Below are 20,587 nucleotides of genomic sequence, written 5' to 3' on the forward strand. Positions count from 1 at the left end.
TTTTTCATAATAAATAACTTTATTAAGTATCTGTTAAGTGCCATTTAATGATTCAACATAGATTACATCGTTTTTATAATAAGATGTTATCTCCATTTTAAAGTAAGATGGTGAAGTTGGCCCTGCAAACTGTTCAAAAACACATAGCGGTAACTGTCATAGCTGAGATTTTATATCCAGGACGCTTGAAAACAACACCTATATTAAAATTTATGACCAAACATCATCTTCCAATGCCATGCTTCCTTATTTTTTCTATGTGCCTTTCCTCTCAGTAGTTCTTGGTTACTCAACAATACTGAAGAATGTATCATCATTATTGATAGAGTATCTTTATAATTAATCATTAAATTGAATCTGTATAGGGATTAATCTGTATAGGGATAAAGACCTCTCAGAAAAGTCAGATGATATACCCCCTGAAGATGTGGATGGGAGGCTGGCGCCGGGGCTTAATAGGCTAATCCTCCGCCTGCGGCACTGGCACACCGGGTTCTAGTTCCGGTCAGGGCGCCAGATTCTGTCCCGATTGCTCCTCTTCCAGGCCAGCTCTCTGCTGTGGCCCGGGAGTGCAGTAGAGGATGCCCCAGGTCCTTGGGCCCTGCACCCGCATGGGAGACCAGGAGAAGCACCTGGCTCCTGGCTTCGGATCAGCGTGGTGCACCGGCCGCAGTGCGCCGGCCGCAGCGGCCATTGGAGGGTGAACCAAGGGTAAAGGAAGACCTTTCTCTCTGTCTCTCTCTCTCACTGTCCACTCTGTCTGTCAAAAGAAATAATAAATAAACAAAGATTTGGATGGGAGACATTTTGGAAAGCTATAGCGTTTTTGAACCCATGGCATCTCTGGAAGTGAATGGGCTCATGAAGTATGCTATGTATCTTTTTATTACACTTTTATCGTTATATGTGTTTTATTACATTAGTGATATATGCAAAGTGAGATTATTGGGATAAGATGTTTCAGCAGATTTTTGAAGAACATCATTACTAGGAGGTATTTCTTAAGTAAAGCAGACCCATTTCTGGGAAATATTAACAACAACACCAATGAGATCCTCCTCCATACACATGACATCACTCAGGAACTTCTAGTCATATTTATCTAGGCAGTAGTCCAACATACATAGTTAAATTTAGCATGCAGGTTGTTTCAGATATTCAAAGCTGGAAGAAACAAGATCATTCAGTAAAAATACAATAGCTTTTTAAAGAATATCTGTGTCCCGGGGCCGTTGTAGCTGGTAAAGCTGCTGCCTGCAGTGCCGGCATCGCATATAGGCGCTGGTTCGAGTCCCGGCTGCTCCACTTCCGATCCAGCTCTCTGCTATGGCCTGGGAAAGCTGAGTCTGGGAGCCAGGAATGCTATCAGGGTCTTACACATGAATAGCAGGAATCCAGTTACTCCAGACCTCATCGTTTTCTCCCAGAGTCTGCATTAGCTGGAAACTGGAGTCAGGAGTGAGAGTTGGGAATGGAACCCAGGTGCTCAGCTGAGAAGCATGGGTGCCTTCACCAGCATCTTAAATGCCAGACTAAATGCCTGCCCCTAGCTTGAATTAATGCCTACTTGATTCATCAGCACATCACACTGCTTACTTATAATTCTGCCACCATGTTTTTATTGTCCTAAATCACATCTTTAGCATTGTGTGCACATCAACATTGACTTAGACATATTGTTGTCTACAGTTGTCCTTGAAGCATATAGGAAAAGAAGAGTTACCAAGCAAATATACATTTATATTGTTTTTTATATTTATATATGTAGTCATTTTTACCTGTGTTCTTTATTTTTTTGAAAAAATTATTTATTTATTTAAAAGGCAGAGTTAGAGAGAGAGAGTACACTTCCATCCACTGGTTCACTCCCCCAATGGCCACAACAGCCAAGCTAAAGTCAGGAGCCTGGAACCCCACCAGGGTCTCCCACAAAGGTGCAGGGGCCTAAGTACTCAGGCCATCATCTGCTGCTTTCTCAAGCTCATTAGCAGGGAGCTGGATCGGGAGTGGAGCAGCTGGGGCTGTAACCCATGCTTATATGTGATTCAGGTGTCACAGCTGGTGACTCAACCTGCTGTTTCACAATACTTGACCCTGTGTTATCTCTATGTGGGTTTGGATTACTGTCTATGGCCCTTTTATTCCATTTTATCCCAAAGAGCTCCCAAGAGTATTTCTTGTCCATCATGGCCGGTACTGTGGCTCACTAGGCTTATACTCTGCCTGCGGTGCCAGCACCCCGGGGTTCTAGTCCTGGTTGGGGCGCTGGATTCTGTCCCGGGTCAGTGCAGCACGCTGGCTGCAACTCGCTGGCCATAGCGGCCACTTGGGGGCTGAACCAACGGAAAAAGGAAGACCTTTCTTTCTGTCTCTCTCTCTCTCACTGTCTAACTCTGCCTGAGAAAGAAGGAAAGAAAGAAAGAAAGAGAGAGAGAGAGAGAAGAGAGAAAGAACAAACAAATGAACTGGTCCATCAGTATTCATTCGGGATTTGTTTTTTGGTTCAGTTTGTTTTAAAATCTAAATATGACTTAGATTATTTCACTCCTCTTTTGCAGATGTAGAATTCTTGGTTGACAGTATTTTCTTTTTCCTTTGAGCACTCTCATTCTGCTTCTTTCTGGCCTCCATAGTTCCCACCAAGAAGTCAACCATTAGTCTTATTGAGGATACCTTGCACATGATGAATTGCTTCAAGTCCCAGCTACTCCACAGTTCTGTAATATCCAGGGTTTTTAGTTAGCTATACTTAGTGGGAGAAGCCTATTCCATCGTTCTAGAAAGGAAATTCCTTCAATTGAAGTTTTTATTTTCACAAGGACAACTGAATAATTTGTTAGGGCTGGTGTTCTGGCCTAGCAGGTAAAGCCACAGCCTATGACACTGGCATTCCATATGGGCATTGGTTCAAGTCCCAGCTGCTCCACTTCTGATCCTGCTCCCTGCTGCTGGGCCTGGGAAAGTAGTGGAAGATGGCCCAAGTCCTTAGGCTCCTGTACCCATGTGGGAGACCTGGAAGAAGTTCCCGGCTTTGGCCTGGCCCAGCCTCGACTGTTGCGGCCATTTGGAGAACGAGCCAATGGATGGAAGATCTCTCTGTGTCTCTCCCTCTCTCTCTCTGTAATTCTGCTTTTCAAAAATAATAATTTGCATAGCCAGTGCTGTGGCGTAGTGAGTAAAGACACTGCCTGCAGTGTTGGCATCCCATATGGGTGCCGGTTCTAGTCCTGGCTGCTCCACTTCTGATCTAGCTCCCTGCTAATGTGCCTGGGAAAGCAGTGGAAGAAGGCCTGAGTCCTTAGGCTCCTGCAGCCACGTGGGAGACCCAAGCTCTGGCCATTGCAGCCATTTGGGGAGTGAGTCAGCAGATGAAGTATCTCTCTCTTTCTCTCTCTCTCTCTCTCTGCCTCTAACTCTGCCTTTCAAATAAGTAAATAAATCTTTTTTAAAAATAATTTATGTTATCTCTCACTGATGCTGTTGTAGAGATGTGCCATATCCCATCATATCTTTTCAAGAATGTCATTCATACTTATTCTAAATTCCTGTTCAGTGTATTGTTGCCTTGGTAGTATTTCCAATCACGTTTCTTCCCCTTTTCTATGGGAGTCAGCCTTTTTCCTCCCGAAATGTTGATGATTCTGATATATGCTCAAGTTACATAGCTGAGGATCCTTTTGATGTAGTCTGCTTCAGTGTAGAATAGGATGTCCTGCTCTGACTGGTACTCTGATCTGTTTTTAGGGAGTTCTAGGGTAGCAGCAGGTTTGTTAGAAGACTGCACGGTTCCTTGCTAACTCTCCTTAGGATTAAGGGAAGCTCCTGTTTTCTCAATGCAGCACCATGCTCTGGTCTCCCATAGTCCTCTTGAAATCAGAGAACAGTATTTGCTAGCCAGTTTAAAGAAAAGTGATGCACTAGGTTAAATTACTTCCTCCAAGTAACCAATATCTCTATTTTCACTGCCTCCACTCTTATTCCTATGACAAATCCTAGACTATAATCACCCTTACTATGTTAAAGTGGCATCTACGATCGTTTTGCTTTCTGACTTCCTTAGATGATCTAACGGCAAGTGCTTCCTGTGTTTCAGATATTCTCCATTTCTTAAAAGTTCCTTAAATTTTTAGAAACTATTTAAATGTATGTGTACATGCATATGTAATTAATAGTTCCAATACCATTTACTAAAATTTATTGAGAATATATTTTTAAAAAGATTCTCCTTTATTCTTTTTTTTTTAAGATTTATTTATTTAAAAAACAGAGTTACAGAGAAGGGTAGAGACAGAGAGAGGTCTTCCATCCACTGGTTCACTCCCCAATTGGCCGCAATGGCCGGAGCTGAGCTGATCCAAAGTCAGGATCCAGGAGCCTCTTCCAGGTCTCCCATGCGGGTGCAGGGGCCCAAAAATTTGGGCCATCCTCTACTGCTTTCCCAGGCCATACCAGAGAGCTGGATTGGAGGAGGAGCAGCCAGAACTAAAACCAGTGCCCATATGGGATGCCAGTGATTCAGGTCAGGGTTTTAACCTGCTGCGCCACAGTGCCAGCCCCTTATTGAGAATATTAAAATGCCTTTGTCCAGGAAGATATTTTCAGAAAATTATTTTTAAAAAGAATTAAATTTGGGGTTGGTATTGTAGTATAGCAGGTTAAGCGTCTGCCTGCGATGCTGGCATCCCATATGGTCAACGGTTCCAGACCCGGCTGCTCCACTTCTGATCCAGCTCCCTGCTAATGCACCAGGGAAAGCAGTGGGAGATGGCTCAAGTCCTTGGGCCCCTGTACCCACTTGAGAGACTGGGGAGAAGGTTGAGCTCCTGGCCATTGCAGCCTTTTAGGGAGTGACCTCTCTCTCTTTTCTCTCCTCCTCTCTTTCTAACTCTGCCTTTCAAAGAAATAAAATCTTAAAAAAAAAAGAATTAAATTAAATAAGCCCTTGTGTTTGGTTTGTATATATATGTGTATATATCCCATATTCCATCAGATATTAAATGCTTTGATATTGGCACAATGTTGATCTTACCACAAAAAAATCAATAAAGTTTTTCACAGGAAGACATCTTGGCTGGTATTTAGCCCTATGCAATTATAAGATAGTATTGATGGGCCGGCACCGCGGCTCACTAGGCTAATCCTCTGCCTTGTGGCGCTGGCACACCAGGTTCTAGTCCCAGTCAGGGCGCCGGATTCTGTCCCGGTTGCCCCTCTTCCAGGCCAGCTCTCTGCTGTGGCCAGGGAGTGCAGTGGAGGATGGCCCAAGTGCTTGGGCCCTGCACCCCATGGGAGACCAGGAGAAGCACCTGGCTCCTGCCGTCAGATCAGCACGGTGCGGCAGCCATTGGAGGGTGAACCAACGGCAAAGGAAGACCTTTCTCTCTGTCTCTCTCTCTCACTGTCCACTCTGCCTGTCAAAAAAAAAAAAAAAAAAAAAAAAAAAGATAGTATTGACTGTAAAATTGCATCATTTTCAAAATGCTAAAATGGCCAAGGGAAGTGTTTTTTAGCGTTAATAAAACTGGGACAATATCACAATTAAATACATCTTTTTAAAAAAGATTTATTTATTCATTTGAAAGGCAGAGTTACGGGGAGGGGGAAGAAATCTTCATCCACTGGTTTACTCCCCAAATGGCTACAACTCTTGGGGCTGGGCCAGGCCTAAGCCAGGAGCCAGAAGCCTCACCCAGGTCTTCACAGAGTCCCCAGGGATGCAGGGGCCGAAGGAGCAGAGCCATTTTCTACTGCTTTTCCCAGGTGCCTCAGCAGGGAGCTGGATTAGAAGTAGAGCAGCCAGGACTAGAACTGGTGCCCATATGGGATGCTGGCACTGCAGGCGGAAGCTTAACCCTCTATGCCACAGTGCCGACCCCATAACTAAATATACCTAAGAGAATAAATCTAAAAGATATCAGATAAAAGATAAATTCTTTTTCTGTCGCTTATGCTGGAAATACCCAGATCTAGAAAATTCTAGTGCCTAGACATCATATACATCATTTTGCTAACATTTTATTTAGTATTTGACTTTTTTTCTTTAATTGGAACTCATTTAGATTTTACTTTTTACAGTTGGATGATGTCAGCCATGCAGCATGAACTGAGAAAATCCTGGTAAGGATTATTCCCTTGACATTTTTAATCTGGTTAAAATGTAGTGTGCTACCAAATTGTGCTAGCAGACTGTATGGTTGTGTAAGATAACCTGAGTTAGGTTTAATTTTCCTGTTAGTTTACTAGATAATTCATGCTTGATTGTTTTGTTAATTTTAGTATAGCATATTTTCTGGAAAATAATCTATTGATGTAGAATATAGAGTAGAATTTTCTCATAATTTCAAAAGGTGATATTCATATCTGTGGCAAAGTCCCTTTAGTTATTCATTAAACTATAGTTGTGTGAAATCTTGTTTTTTTTTTCTTTTTGTCAAATTAGGAAAAAATTAGATTAAGTCCATTAGCTTACTGTTTATTTTTCTTATTAATACCTAATTTTAATTTTATTAACTACTTCCTTCTTTTGGCATTCACCTTATTTTGTATCACTTTCTTTTTGAGTTTAATATTTAATTTTTTCCTAAGTTATATCAAGTACCTATTACATAAAAGGTATTCCAGTGGGTGCTGAAGGTAAGGAGAACAAAATATTCTATACTCAATTGTGCTTTTCTGTGTGCATTAAAGTGCATTAATTGACCACATCTCACGTGTCATTAGCATTCCTTTCTGAAGTTTATCATTTAAATTTTGATTATCACTTTAATCCAAGCCTGTATAATATAACATATGGGTGATTATAAATTTCTAAAAGGAGATGCAAATTATCACCCAATTACTTAACTAACTTAAAAGTCAATAATGTACCTTTACAGTACAAAGATCTGGCAGTTACCACCTTAATGAGTGATCAAATTTAGCATCATTTATAATGGGACAAATTGGAATTATATATTGTGTGTATGAACTGTTCTGTACCTATGACTTGTTCTTGCTAAACATGTTTAACTAGTATCAAATCAAGCTTCTACTTAAGATCCATTTTGAAGACAGAAGAACAAAATGAACAATATGAGGAAATGAACTACACAAGTGAAAAAGTCCAGGGTATCTTAAGACAACTATGATGGACTGTTCAAAAAGCTAGTATCACAAAACAATGATGGGAGGTTGTTTAAAGTGATAGAACAAAATATAACAATGCATGATCCTAGAGAGTGTTCAATATCTATAAAATATATTCTTATAACAATTGGGGAAGTTTCAATATGCAGTAGATATTATAAGATTCTATTAAATTATTAATTCTAAGGTATGATTATACTATTTCAATTATATGTAGTTCTTGGGAGGTACAAACCAATTTATTTAGGAGTGAAGTGATATGGTATATATGTGTATATATATATTGTACTCACAAAAGGTACAGTAAAAATAATATATTTTATTAAAAACCAAAGTAAATATGCAAATTAAATGTTCAATTCAAAATGGAGGGTAAATGGGTGCTAGTATAGAATGCATTCTGCTTCTCTGTCAGAAAATTTCCATAACAGATTTGTTTAAAAAAAATCCCAAGGTGGATAGCTTTTTTTTAATCCTTTTAATTTCCACAGTATTATACATAAATTCCTCATACCTCTACCTGGTACCTCATTATTTTTTAAAGTGGAGTTTACTTACTTATTTGAAAGGCAAAGAGACAAAGATCTTTGATCTGCTGGTTCACTCCTCATATGCCTGCAACAGTCAGGGCTGGGCCAGGCTGAAGCCGAGCCTGGAACTCAATCTGGGTCTCCCATGTGGGGAGCAGGGATCCAATGCTGCCTCCAGGGGTGTGCATCAGCAGGAAGCCGGAATCAGGAGCAGAGTCGGGATTCCAACCCAGGCACTCTGATATGGGATTCAGTAGAGCCAAGCAGTATTTTAATTGCTATACCAAATGTCAATGCCAGCCACTATATTCTTATCATCTTCACTCACTATATTTTTAGAGTTTCCTTCCCGCTTTAAATGTCTGGTAGAACTTGAGCAACAAGGTCTGAATTCAGATCTCCACATGTCCTATATTCAAATCATCCTAGTTTGGGCTGGTATGTAACAAAATATCAGAAATTCAATGGTTTATAAATAACAGAATTTTTTTCTTACACTTCTGGAGCTGAAGTCCAAGTTCAGGTGCTAGCATACTTGAGTTCTCCTGAGGACTTCCTTCTGTGCTGCAAACTGTTGGTTTCCCCCTGTATCCTCACATGGTTGGAAGAGAGCTAGAGACAGAACTAGAGAGCTGGAGAGTGCCAGTGAGCTCTTGGGTCTCATCTTATAAGGGCATTAATCGCATTGATAAGGGCTCCACTCATGACCCAGTTACTTCCCACAGGCCCCACCTCCAAATATTATCACAGTGGGATTAGGACTTCAACATAAGAATTTTGAACATTCAGTCCCTAATACAATTTTTTTTTTTTTTCTGACAGGCAGAGTGGACGGTGAGAGAGAGAGAGACAGAGAGAAAGGGCTTCCTTTGCCGTTGGTTCACCCTCCAATGGCCGCCGCGGCCGGTGGGCTGCGGCCAGCGCACCGCGCCTATCCGAAGGCAGGAGCCAGGTGCTTCTCCTGGTCTCCCATGCGGGTGCAGGGCCCAAGTACTTGGGCCATCCTCCACTGCACTCCCGGGCCATAGCATAGAGCTGGCCTGGAAGAGGGCCAACCGGGACAGAATCCGGTGCCCCGACCGGGACTAGAACCCGGTGTGCCGGCGCTGCAAGGCGGAGGATTAGCCTAGTGAGCCGCGGTGCCGGCCCCTAATACAAATTTTATCAAAGATGAATTTCCTCAAATACAATGTGGCTTTTCTAAATTGTTAAGTCTACTGCATTTAAAGGATTCACTAAGAGTAATGTTGCTGGTAATAAAAACAATAATGTCCAATATTCAAAACAGTTATTATGAAGGACACTTTTTACAGAAAATGCATATTACAAACCATTAACCACACTTTGAGGACAGTATAATTTTACAATTGAGGCACCAAGAGGTAAATGCTTTGTCTCACATCACACAGGTAATAAGAGAAGTGGAAAGGCAACAATGATAAGTATATATTACGGCTAGCAAATTTCTCATAATTTTTACATTAATTTTTATTTTCAAGTATTTCTTTTGATTTAGCAAGAACTAAGAGGTACTAGAAAGCTCTTACACATTTATTAAGTTAACATGTCTAAAGACTGACACATTGACAGAATTTCTATCTAGCAGGATTATTCCATATTATATTATTATATCCTATAAATATTAGTTATTAAAAGTTCATGGAAAATTTATATTATGAAGACCATGAATGGATTTCAATTTTTACACAAAAATAAGCATCTTTTACTCCATTTTTTTCATCAGCTTTTTGAAGTTACCTTGAAAAACATGCCTGGTTTCTTACCTTAGGTTATGTTATGAATTCTCTGATGTTGATAAAGATGTGAATGTTGTCTAAAGGCCTTACTACATACCTTACACTTATAAGGTTTCTCACCAGTATGAATTCTCTGATGTTCATTAAGATGTGAATTAAGCCTAAACGCCTTTCCACATTCTTTACACTCATAGGGTTTTTCACCAGTATGAATTCTTTGATGTATTCTAAGATCTCCACTGCGACTGAAGTCCTTCCCACAGTCCTTACATTTGTAGGGTTTTATACCTGTATGAATTTTTTGATGTTGTGTAAACTGTCCACGCCAACTGAAAGTCTTCCCACATTCTTTACACTCATAGGGTTTTAAACCAGAATGAGTTTTTAGGTGCTCTTTAAGATTTCCTCTACGAATGAAGGCCTTTCCACATTCTTTACATTCGTAAGGCTTTTCACCTGTGTGAATTCTCTGATGTTCACTAAGGTAGAACCCAAATCTAAAGGTCTTCCCACAGCGTGTACATTTGTAGGGTTTTACATCAGTATGAAATTTCTTATGCAGACTAATTTGTGAGCGCCCTCTGAAAGTCTTCCCACATTCCTTACATTCATAGGGCTTTACACCGGTATGAATTCTCTGATGTTCAGTAAGGGCTGAGCGAAGTATAAAGGCTTTCCCACACTCTTCACATTCATATGGTTTCTCACCAGTGTGAATTCTGTGATGTACTCTAAGGTCACCACTAAAACTGAAAGCCTTCCCGCACACTTCACATTCAAAGAGTTTTACACCAGTGTGAATTGTCTTATGCCTATTAAGCTGTCCACGCACATTAAAGGTTTTCCCGCAGTCCTTGCATTCATAAGGTTTCTTACCTGTATGTGTTCTCCTGTGTTCAGTAAGATAGAAACCAAGTCTAAAGGCCTTCCCACATTCTTTACATTCATATGGTTTTGCACCAGTATGAATTTTCTGGTGACGGGTAAGCTGTCCACACGCACCAAAGGCCTTCCCACACTCCTTACATTCATAGGGTTTCTCACCCGTATGAACTTTCTGATGTTCTGTAAGGTAGAAGCCAAGCCGAAAAGCTTTTCCACATTCTTTACATTCGTAAGGTTTCTCACCAGTATGGATCCTCTCATGCTGAATAATCTCTAAATGACTGAAAAAGCCCTTATCACATTCCTTACACATATAGGGTTTTTGGCCAGTATGAATTCTCCGATGTCGATTAAGCTGTGAGTGAACACTAAAGGCCTTCCCACATTCTTGACATTCGTGGGGTTTCTCCCCCGTATGGAACCTCTGATGCAGAGTAAGCTGATAGTTACGACTAAAGACCTTCCCACATTCCTTGCACTCGTAGGGTTTTTCCCCAGTATGGATTTTCTGATGCAGAGTAAGTTGGTAGCCACTATTAAAAGTATTCCCACATTCTTTACAATCATGATGTTTCTCATCAGAATGAATTTTCTTATGTTGAACTACGTTGGAGTCACAACTAAAGGTTTTTCCATGTTCTCTGTCATTTAGAGGAAAAGACGTATTGTTTTGAGATGTTGGCTTTTTGTCATTGCTGATTTTCATTGGACTGCAATATCCTTCTTGAGCTTCCTGTCGTCCTTCACACTCACGTTTGCTCTCCCAATCCTTCCTCAAAGTGCGTCCTTTAAAGTCAAAGGTTTTACTTCTTTTTATTTTCTCCCAGTTGGATAAACCAATTTCACAACTGCCGTTTTCTGGAGATAACCTCTTATTCTCAGTCCTGGGGAACAAACCTGAAAGAAACAAAAAAGCAAACAAAGATTATTTTCCTGTAGCCATGTAAAGATAAAGCATCTATCTTCAAAATAGGAGACGGATGTTTTCATTAGAAGTAAACGGCTTAAGGAACTTTATAATATAGTTATGTAATTTGAACTCAGGCAATATGATCTTAGAGAATGAGGGATTATATAAGATTGTGATGATATGGAAAATAGTTTACATCCAATGATTCTGAAATGTTGGTGTGGTTAAGAATTATCTGGGGAATTTGTTATAAATACTACTATTCTTTTTTTTTTTTTTTTTTTGACAGGCAGAGTGGACAGTGAGAGAGAGACAGAGAGAAAGGTCTTCCTTTGCCGTTGGTTCACCCTCCAATGGCCACTGCAGCCTGCACACCACGCTGATCTGAAGGCAGGAGCCAGGTGCTTCTCCTGGTCTCCCATGGGGTGCAGGGCCCAAGCACTTGGGCCATCCTCCACTGCCTTCCCGGGCCACAGCAGAGAGCTGACCTGGAAGAGGGGCAACCGGGACAGAATCCGGCACCCCGACCAGGACTAGAACCCGGTGTGCCGGCGCCACTAGGTGGAGGATTAGCCTAGTGAGCCGCGGCGCCGGCCAATACTACTATTCTGATACCACTCTAGATCAAGTAAAGATCTATAGGAGGAGCTGAGTATCTTAATTTTTTAATTACACTAGATTGTTCTGAAAGAGATTATCAAAGTTTGAGAATCTCCATTTAACAATATTAGTTGTTTTCCTTTATTCTCAGAATAAAATCCAAAACATGTCACCACAGATTACTTAAAAAACTCTTTCAAAGGCACTGTGCTCCTCACTCTCTATGACAGCTTTTTCTACTCAGCTTCTAGATTTTTCTGTGACCTTGCTGATACAATACAGATTTGTGCTGTTTCATTTCCTAAAAATGATCTGTCCTGGCTCTGTGAAAGGCTGATTCCTCTTCATCCTTCACTCCTCGTCATCCTTCAATATTAGGTTAAACATCTCTTACACAGACAGGGCTACTGGCTGTCAGTCAGTCTTTATCCTTTATTTTCTGTTCCAGCATCAGTTTCTTTATTTCATTTCACAATTTTCAAATGCATAGCCATTGATTTTCTGCTCTTATGTTTATTTTCTGATTCCTAAAGTTTCTCTAAGGAAGATGTAATCTAGCACATAGCAGGTATTAAGTAATTACAGAAAGGAAATTATATATATATATATATTTTTTTTTTGACAGGCAGAGTGGACAGTGAGAGAGAGACAGAGAGAAAGGTCTTCCTTTTGCCGTTGGTTCACCCTCCAATGGCCGCCGTGGCCAGCGCACCACGCTGATCCGATGGCAGGAGCCAGGTGCTTCTCCTGGTCTCCCATGGGGTGCAGGGCCCAAGCACCTGGGCCATCCTCCACTGCACTCCCTGGCCATAGCAGAGAGCTGGCCTGGAAGAGGGGCAACCGGGACAGAATCCGGCGCCCCAACCGGGACTAGAACCCATTGTGCCGGCACCACAAGGCAGAGGATTAGCCTAGTGAGCCGCGGCGCCGGCCCAGAAATTATATTTTAAAGAAAGGAAATATGATAAGACTCAAGGCAGATACTCATAATACAACGATAAATCACTCTGTGAGACAACTGAATATTGATGACAATAACCTAATTTCTATAGTTTTTGAAGAATCACGTATTTCTCCCTACCTTTAAACTCCAAAAATTCACTACAGAGATTAAATGCACTCTTTCCTTCCTTACTTCCTTTACAGATCATAACAAACGTAAATCCAAGGTAGCTTAGCCAAATGAATAAAAAGAAAAGGGTCCTTGTGCTATTTAATCATTCTTTAAACAGCTGCCCAATTAAACAGAAATGTGTCTACCACTGTTTTTCATTGCTTACTCTCTATAGAGATCCGCATCAATTACATGTATTCAGTTGAGTTTTACAGTTATTCAACCATCCTATTGGATTGCTCACTCTACTTCCTTCATAAATTTCCCAGACTTCCCTTCTGTTCACTTACATCTACAACCAATCATTCTTATACTTTATGGACGAGTATCTGAATGACTTTTTATGTATTATTACAGGTTACGTGCCATACTGAACAGTTTTTTTAAGAACAAGCAAACTTCACAACTTCAGAAAAAGAATAATTAAATAGTATGGGTAAATGGCCAGGAAATTTACAGTGCCAGGGGATCTATTTTTTTGTGTGTTTGTTTACTTACTTTTAATTGAAAGGCAGAGCAACAGGGAGGGAGGGAGACTGATCTTCTGTGAACTGATTCATTCCCCAAATGCCTGCAACAGCCAAAACTGGGCTGGCTGAAATCAGGAGCCTGGAACACCATCAAGGTCTTCCACATGGGCAGTAGGGGCCCAAGGACTTGAGCCGTCATATACTGCTTCCCAGAACACATTAGTAGGAAGCTAGACCAGAAGCAGAGGAACTGGGACTCAAACCAGCACTCAGATAAAGGATGTGGGCATTGCAGGTGGTAAATTAACCAACTATGCCACAACAGCCACCCCAACGGAATCTATTTAAAAAGATACATTAAGGGGCCAGTGTTGTGACACAGTGGTTTAAGCTGCTGCTTGTGATGCCAGCATCATGTCTTGGAGTGCCAACTGGAGTCCTAGCTGCTACGCTTCCAATCCACATTCCTGTTATTTTTTTTATTTATTTATTTATTTTTTTTTGACAGGCAGAGTGGACAGTGAGAGAGAGAGAGACAGAGAGAAAGGTCTTCCTTTGCCGTTGGTTCACCCTCCAATGGCCGCCGCGGCTGGCGCGCTGCGGCCGGCGCACCGCGCTGATCCGATGGCAGGAGCCAGGAGCCAGGTGCTTTTCCTGGTCTCCCATGGGGTGCAGGGCCCAAGCACTTGGGCCATCCTCCACTGCACTCCCTGGCCACAGCAGAGGGCTGGCCTGGAAGAGGGGCAACCGGGACAGAATCCGGCGCCCCGACCGGGACTAGAACCCGGTGTGCCGGCGCCGCTAGGCGGAGGATTAGCCTAGTGAGCCGCCGCACCGGCCCACATTCCTGTTAATGTTCCTGGGAAGGCAACGGAAGGTGGCTCAAGTACTTGGGCCCGTGAGACCCATGTGGGAGACTAAGATGGAGTTCCTCGTTCCTGGCTTTGGCTTGGCCCAGTCCTGGCTGTTGTGGCCACTGGGGAGTGAACCAGTGGATGGAAGATCTCTCTCAGTCTCTTCATCTTTGTCGCTCTGCCTTTCAAATAAATAAATAAATATTGATTAAAAAGATATATTAAATGAAAGCTGGAGAGTGGTAATGCAGAGAAGGGCAGAATCTAAAAACATCTACATAAATCAGGTGCAATTTGAAATAGAGAGGAAGTTTTCTCTAACTGTTTTAAGTGTAAAAAAAAAATGGGGGTGGAGTGAGGAACTTAAGCAAAACAGTGTCTGAACACTGCAATAAATATTGGAATAATGGGGCCAGTGTTATGACATAGCAGGTAAAGCCACCACATAGCAGGTAAAGACAGTGGCATCCCATGTGGGTGCCAGTTTCATGAACTGGCTGCTCCACTTCCCATCCAGCTTTCTGCTAATGGCCTGAGAAAAGCAGTGGAAGATGGCCCAAGTACTTGGGACTCTGCCTCCTACATGGGAGACCCAGATGAAGCTCCTGGTTCCTGGTTTTGGCTTGAACCAGTCCCAGCCATTGTAGCTATCAGGGGAGTGAGGGAACCAGCAGATAGAAAATCCATCTTTTTCCCTTTCTTTCTATAATATTGACTTTCAAATAAATCTTTAAAAAAAACTCTTAATTTATTTAACAAACTGTACTTTATTCAAAATATCATAATAGTATTGTATTAGATAATGTATACTTATGTGTATGAGAAGACTTCAAAGAGTTCAAGGAGGGGCCGGCATTGTGGCGTAGCTGGTAAAGTCGCCACCTGCAATGCTGACATTCCATATAGGTGCTGGTTTGAGTCTGGGCTGCTCCACTTCTGATCCAGCTCCCTGCTAATGCGCCTGGGAAAGCAACAGAAGATGGCCCAGACTTGGGCCCTTACACCCATGTGGGAGACCTGGATGAAGCTCTTAGCTCCTGGTTTTAGCCTGGTCCAACTCTGGCAAGTGCGGCCATTTTGGGGAGTGAACCAGTGGATGGAAAACCTCTCTCTCTGTCTCTCCCTCTCTCTCTGTAACTCTGCCTTTCAAATAAATCTTTAAAAAAAAAAAGTTCAAGGAAAATGTGTATTATTAAAAAACAAGGCATGAATTTCAAATTTTTTTGCACAAAAATAAGCTTATCTTTTAATTTCATTTCCCATGAAAATTTTGAAGTACTCTCAAATATAAAATGCTTTGAATAACACTTCATATAGAGTAAATAATCAGTTAAATGTTAACTGTTACTATTGTTAATTGCTGACTGAGAAAATAAAAAGTGAACAAGCCATTGAAATGCATGTAAACAAACATTAAAGAATAGTGTCTTGTACTTCAAACAGGCAACTCTTCCTTCATCTCTTTCATCATCTCTTCCAGTTCTAAGCTCATGATCTTCCTTAGCCCTCCAATTAAAACCAAGCATTGAAAAGAAATGAGTAATCTTTCCTTTGTCACATCAATCAGTCATCTGCATTCATAGTTGCATCCGCAGTTCTCTCTCTTAATTCCTGTTGTGCACCCATTCCTATCCCCTTTTCCAATTCCCATATTTATCCTTCCCTCTACTACATTTTCTCCCTTAGATGGAATCATTCTTACCTGAAAATCTCGTATCTTGAAATATGCTCTGATATCCTATATCACTGTCTAGCTACTAATCTTGTCACTAGTTCTCTTCCTAACAAAATTCCCATTAAAGACATTTTCTATCTCAACATCAGCACTGCCTCACCTCCAGTTCTCTTTGAGACATATCTAGCAAGCTTGCACCACAGAGTCCACTGAAACGTTGACCCGCTGACACAGTCACAGCCAACTTCCTTCCTGCCAAGTCTTCCTCGTAGATGGACACTTCCTCCTGCCTGAAACATTGTCTTCTTCCTTCAGGAGTGCTTGTTCTCAGTCTACTGGCTCCCTTCTCTTCCTTCTCTAAACAGAGCCCCTGGCTCATCTGGCCTTCTTCATTCTATCAGCACATATTCATTCATTCCCTAGGGGAGGGGTCAGCAAACTTTTTCTATAAAGAGCTGGATGGTCAGTACCATAGGCTTTGTGGGCCACATTGTTTCTGTTTCAACTGCTCAACTCTACCAAACAAAATGTGTGTAAATAGATACATGTGGCTATATTCCAGTAAAACTTTATTTCCAAAAGGAGTCAGTGGGTCAGATCAGGCCTAAGTGATTTTTCCAGTCCCACTGATATATGTCCAAGTTTCTATAAATAGTACTAACCTCTCCATGAGTGCTGTATTTGCTTCTTCAGCTGCCTACTCAACACCTCCACCTTGAGTAATTCATAGGCATCTTAAGTGTAATGTATCTGAAACAGGACTCTCTTTCCATTCTCCAAGCTATATTTCCCATCTGCCCATTATAGTACATTATGTGCACTATTCTGCTTACATAAAGATATGATCTCCTATGATCGTCAATTTCCTTTTTTTCCCACACCCCATGCATGTTTGTTGCCCTACTTTCAGAACATAAGAGCAACACAGCATCTTCCCACCACTCCTCAGCAAGCCTGTATCACTGCTAGTCTAGACCTCTGAAAGAGTCTTTCAACTCATCTTCCTACTTCTAACCTTGTATATTCCCTACAGAGCATCTATAGTGATTATTTTAAAACAGATTATGGCTATGAATAAAATTTCTCACTGTGATAAAACTATATAAGATAGGGCCCCTGCTCAATTCTATACTTACAATTAACAATTCTTCCCCCTTCAAATCTTCTTTGAACATCTTGCTGTGCCTCAAACACACAAAGTTCATTCTTCACTAGACATAGCATGGTCCTTTCCTAAATACTCAAGTGGATTAAGACAGCCCCTCCTTAGAAAAACTTTCTGGAGCCAGCACTGTGGTGTAGTGTGTGGGGCCGCCACCTGCAGTGCCAGCATCCCATATGGCTGCTCCACTTCTGATCCTACTCTCTGCTATGGCCTGGGAAAGCAGTAGAAGATGGCCCAAGTCCTTGGGCCCCTGCACCCATGTGGGAGACCCGGAAGAAGCTCCTGGCTCCTGGCTTCAGATGGGCACAGCTCCAGTCGTTGCGGCCAATCGGAGAATGAACCAGCGGATGGAAGACTTGTCTCTCTCTCTCTCTCTCTCTCTCTCTCTCTCTCTCTCTCTGGCTCTCCTTCTCTCACTGTGTAACTCTGACTTTCAAGGAAATAAATACATCTTTAAAAATAAAAAAGCTTTCCTTGAGCACCCCACCTAAATTAACCCTGACCCACCTCTGTCCCCTTGCCTTGCATACCTTCATACAAGCATCATTGTTTAATGTTATATTATCCGTTCATTTATTTATAGTTAGTTGCATCTCTCGCATAACGACCAAGGCAATCTCAATGGTGTGAGGAGGTCTTGGCCTTGCTGATGAATGTATTGAGAGTATCTGGCACTGTGCCTGGCTCTGAATGTGCACTCGGTAAATACATGCTGAATAGGTGAAGGAGTGAACTTTTAGGCATTGGAAACAAGCACATAAGGACGCAAAGAAAATAGGATGAAAAGCAAATGGTTGTACTGAAAAAGAAAAGGGACATTCTCTTTATTGAAATAAGAGGCTGTTAGGAGGGGAGGGGGGAAAAACATGGACAGTGATAACTCGGTGCCAAGATGACACTGTTTTGGTAGTTTATGCTAAGAAAGCCTGTTTCCTTCCCTGTCTTGAGCCTTTGGGCCTGAGGCCTCAGAAGAGAAATTTCCAGATTATAAAGCCAGGGCATTCTCCCTAAACAGCTGGCTTTTCCTGGCAATGATAACTTCCACTTGACTGATGAGTCCTCACTCACCTGGGTATGGTCTTGCTGTCACAACCCTTGCCACCGTACAAGGCTCTCGCCCTTGCTCCAATAAGGTAATCACATCTGGCTTTGAGGCAGCATGTCCTGTTTGCAAGAAGGAAATAAAAGAAGCAGAAGTAAAACATGCAAATTCAGAAACACCTTGAGGCTTGGTTAAACCTAGTAATAAAATCTGAATCAACAAGAATTGATAAAAACTTTCAAGAAAATTAATAGGATTAAGGAATATTCAATTTAGGGTGACCCAAGGATCCCAGAGATCCTAAAACTTGGTGAGCAGGGAAAGGGTCTCATTTGGAAGTAAAATTCATACAGGTGTACTCTATCAAGAGGTGGTAGCGACTGAGAGCACAGACTCTGGAGCCAGACTTTGTGGCCTCAAATTCCACCTGACCTCCTCCTGACTAATGGTTATAGCAAACTATACCAATTTTCTGGGCCTCAGTCTGTAAAAGTAATATTTATTTCATAGCTAATACTTGGAACAGTGCCTGGCATATAGTAAGCATTTTATTAGCTATTCTTATTTCTGCTGGTATTAATCTATATAAAGCAAAAAAAAAGTTTCCTAATATATTTTAGGTTCCTGCTACTATATTCTTTTAGAGTTAGTTGCTAAGCTAATACATTTTACCTTTTAATCAAAAACAAGTAAAAGAAAATGTTTATTGTAGGGAACAGAATGTGTTTACTTTAATTTAAAATACATTTTGAGGGGCTGGCACCGTGGCTCACTTGCTTGATCCTCAGCATGTGGTGCCGGCATCCCATATGGGCGCTGGGTTCTAGTCCTGGCTACTCCTCTTCCGGTCCAGCTCTCTGCTGTGGCCCGGGAGGGCAGTGGAGGATGGCCCAAGTGCTTGGGCCCTGCACCTGCATGGGAGACCAGGAAGAAGCACCTGGTTCCTGGCTTCAAATGGGCATAGCTCCAGCTGTAGTGGCCATTTGGGGGATGAACCAACGGAAGGACGACCTTTCTCTCTGTCTCTCTCTCTCTCTCACTGTCTATAACTACTTGTCAAATAAATTAAAAATAAATTAAAAAATACATTTTTTCTGCCAAGGCCATTTGGTTATTTATGACATCATTCACTGGCCATATGAAAGTATCAACTTAAAAATCAGCCTGTTACAGATTTATTGAATTTTGAGTCCCACCTATAGTTGCCTTGGCAGGGCCAGGCCAAATGGTTTTTGTGAGCCTTACATGATTCATGGGCCAGACCTTCTCACCCCTGAATGACATATAAATTGTAGACCTTGGAGGTTGGCTGTTTTCCTTGTAGCCAGGATACCAAAAAACAAAAAACATCCATTACAATTCTAAACTTGAATACATTATAAAACCTGATTTTCTTGGCATTGACTTTTCGGTAAATGTCTCAGCATTCAAATCCAATCTCTTAGTCATTAAGAAAGCCTATTACAGGAGTAGATAAATGTTTCACAAAGATCACTAAGTGTGGTGAAAAAGGAAAGTATTTAATAGGAGTATCATTTACAAACCAGCAAAGTTCAATTCATCCCTTGAGAAACAGATACGAAATCCAGCTAGTCTCTGAAAAACCTGTCCTGAATTCAAGGAAATGAAAGCTACCATTGCAGAGAGCAGAGTCTATGTTATTCGAGGTGGATGACCTTACCCAGTGAGACAAGGTTACGGTAATTCTCCAACATCACATCTCTGTACAAGTTCCTCTGAGAAGTGTCCAGGCACTCCCATTCCTCCTGAGAGAACTCGACAGCCACATCCCTGAACATCACCAGTGCCTGATACCATAAAGCAACAGGTTAATGGCAAAATTACAAAACCTTGACTTAAGAAAGGAGAAGAGGAGGTGAAAGATTTCACTGCAGGAAGGGGAACTAGACCAAACTGGGTTGGAGCTGAAGGCGTATGACAAAGGTAGGACACAGTAGGGAAACTGGTGTTCTGAGATAGTCACCTCTCTTTCTTTTTAAAGATTTATTTCAAAGGCAGTGTTGCAGGGAGAGAGACACACACATAGAGAGCGCTTCCATCTGCTGGTTCCTTCCTCAAGTGTCCACAATGGCTAGGGCTGGCCGTGGCCAAAGCCAGGAGCCAGGAACTGCATCTGGGCCTCCCACATGGGAGGACTTGAGCCGTATTCTGCTGCTTTCCCAGGTGCATTAGCTTGGAGCTGGATCAGAAGTGGAGTAGCCGGGACTTGAACTGGTGCCCACATGAGATGCTAGCGTTGCAGCTCAATCTGCTATGCCACAGCACCAGCCCGGTCACCTCATTTTCTTAAAGAATCCAGTTGCTGTGTGTAAAATTTCCTAAAATTGTGGGGGTCTGTAATTAAGTATTTATGGGAACAAATAAATGTTCCACATTAAGTAAATAGGAGTGGATATAAGGCCGGTGCCGCGGCTCAACAGGCTAATCCTCCGCCTTGCG

At 41.8% G+C, this 20,587-nt stretch overlaps 1 protein-coding gene across 3 annotated transcripts in view; it reads right to left on the reverse strand.

Annotated features, from left to right (window-relative positions):
- ZNF540 (zinc finger protein 540) overlaps positions 1 to 20,587 on the reverse strand; it is a 41,412-nt gene continuing 20,825 nt past the window's right edge. For 2 of the 3 annotated variants that reach the window (XM_002711482.5, XM_008257228.4), the window contains exons 4-6: positions 19,809 to 19,935; positions 18,154 to 18,249; positions 1 to 11,194 (exon numbers count right to left, since the gene is read on the reverse strand). In XM_002711482.5, coding sequence (XP_002711528.2) covers positions 9,441 to 11,194; positions 18,154 to 18,249; positions 19,809 to 19,935 — 1,977 coding nt within the window. In that variant the 3' untranslated portion in view covers positions 1 to 9,440. The other variant, XM_051847081.2, reaches the window with a different exon arrangement.

The sequence above is a fragment of the Oryctolagus cuniculus genome, chromosome 18 (assembly GCF_964237555.1).
Source record: "Oryctolagus cuniculus chromosome 18, mOryCun1.1, whole genome shotgun sequence".
NCBI lineage: Eukaryota > Metazoa > Chordata > Mammalia > Lagomorpha > Leporidae > Oryctolagus > Oryctolagus cuniculus.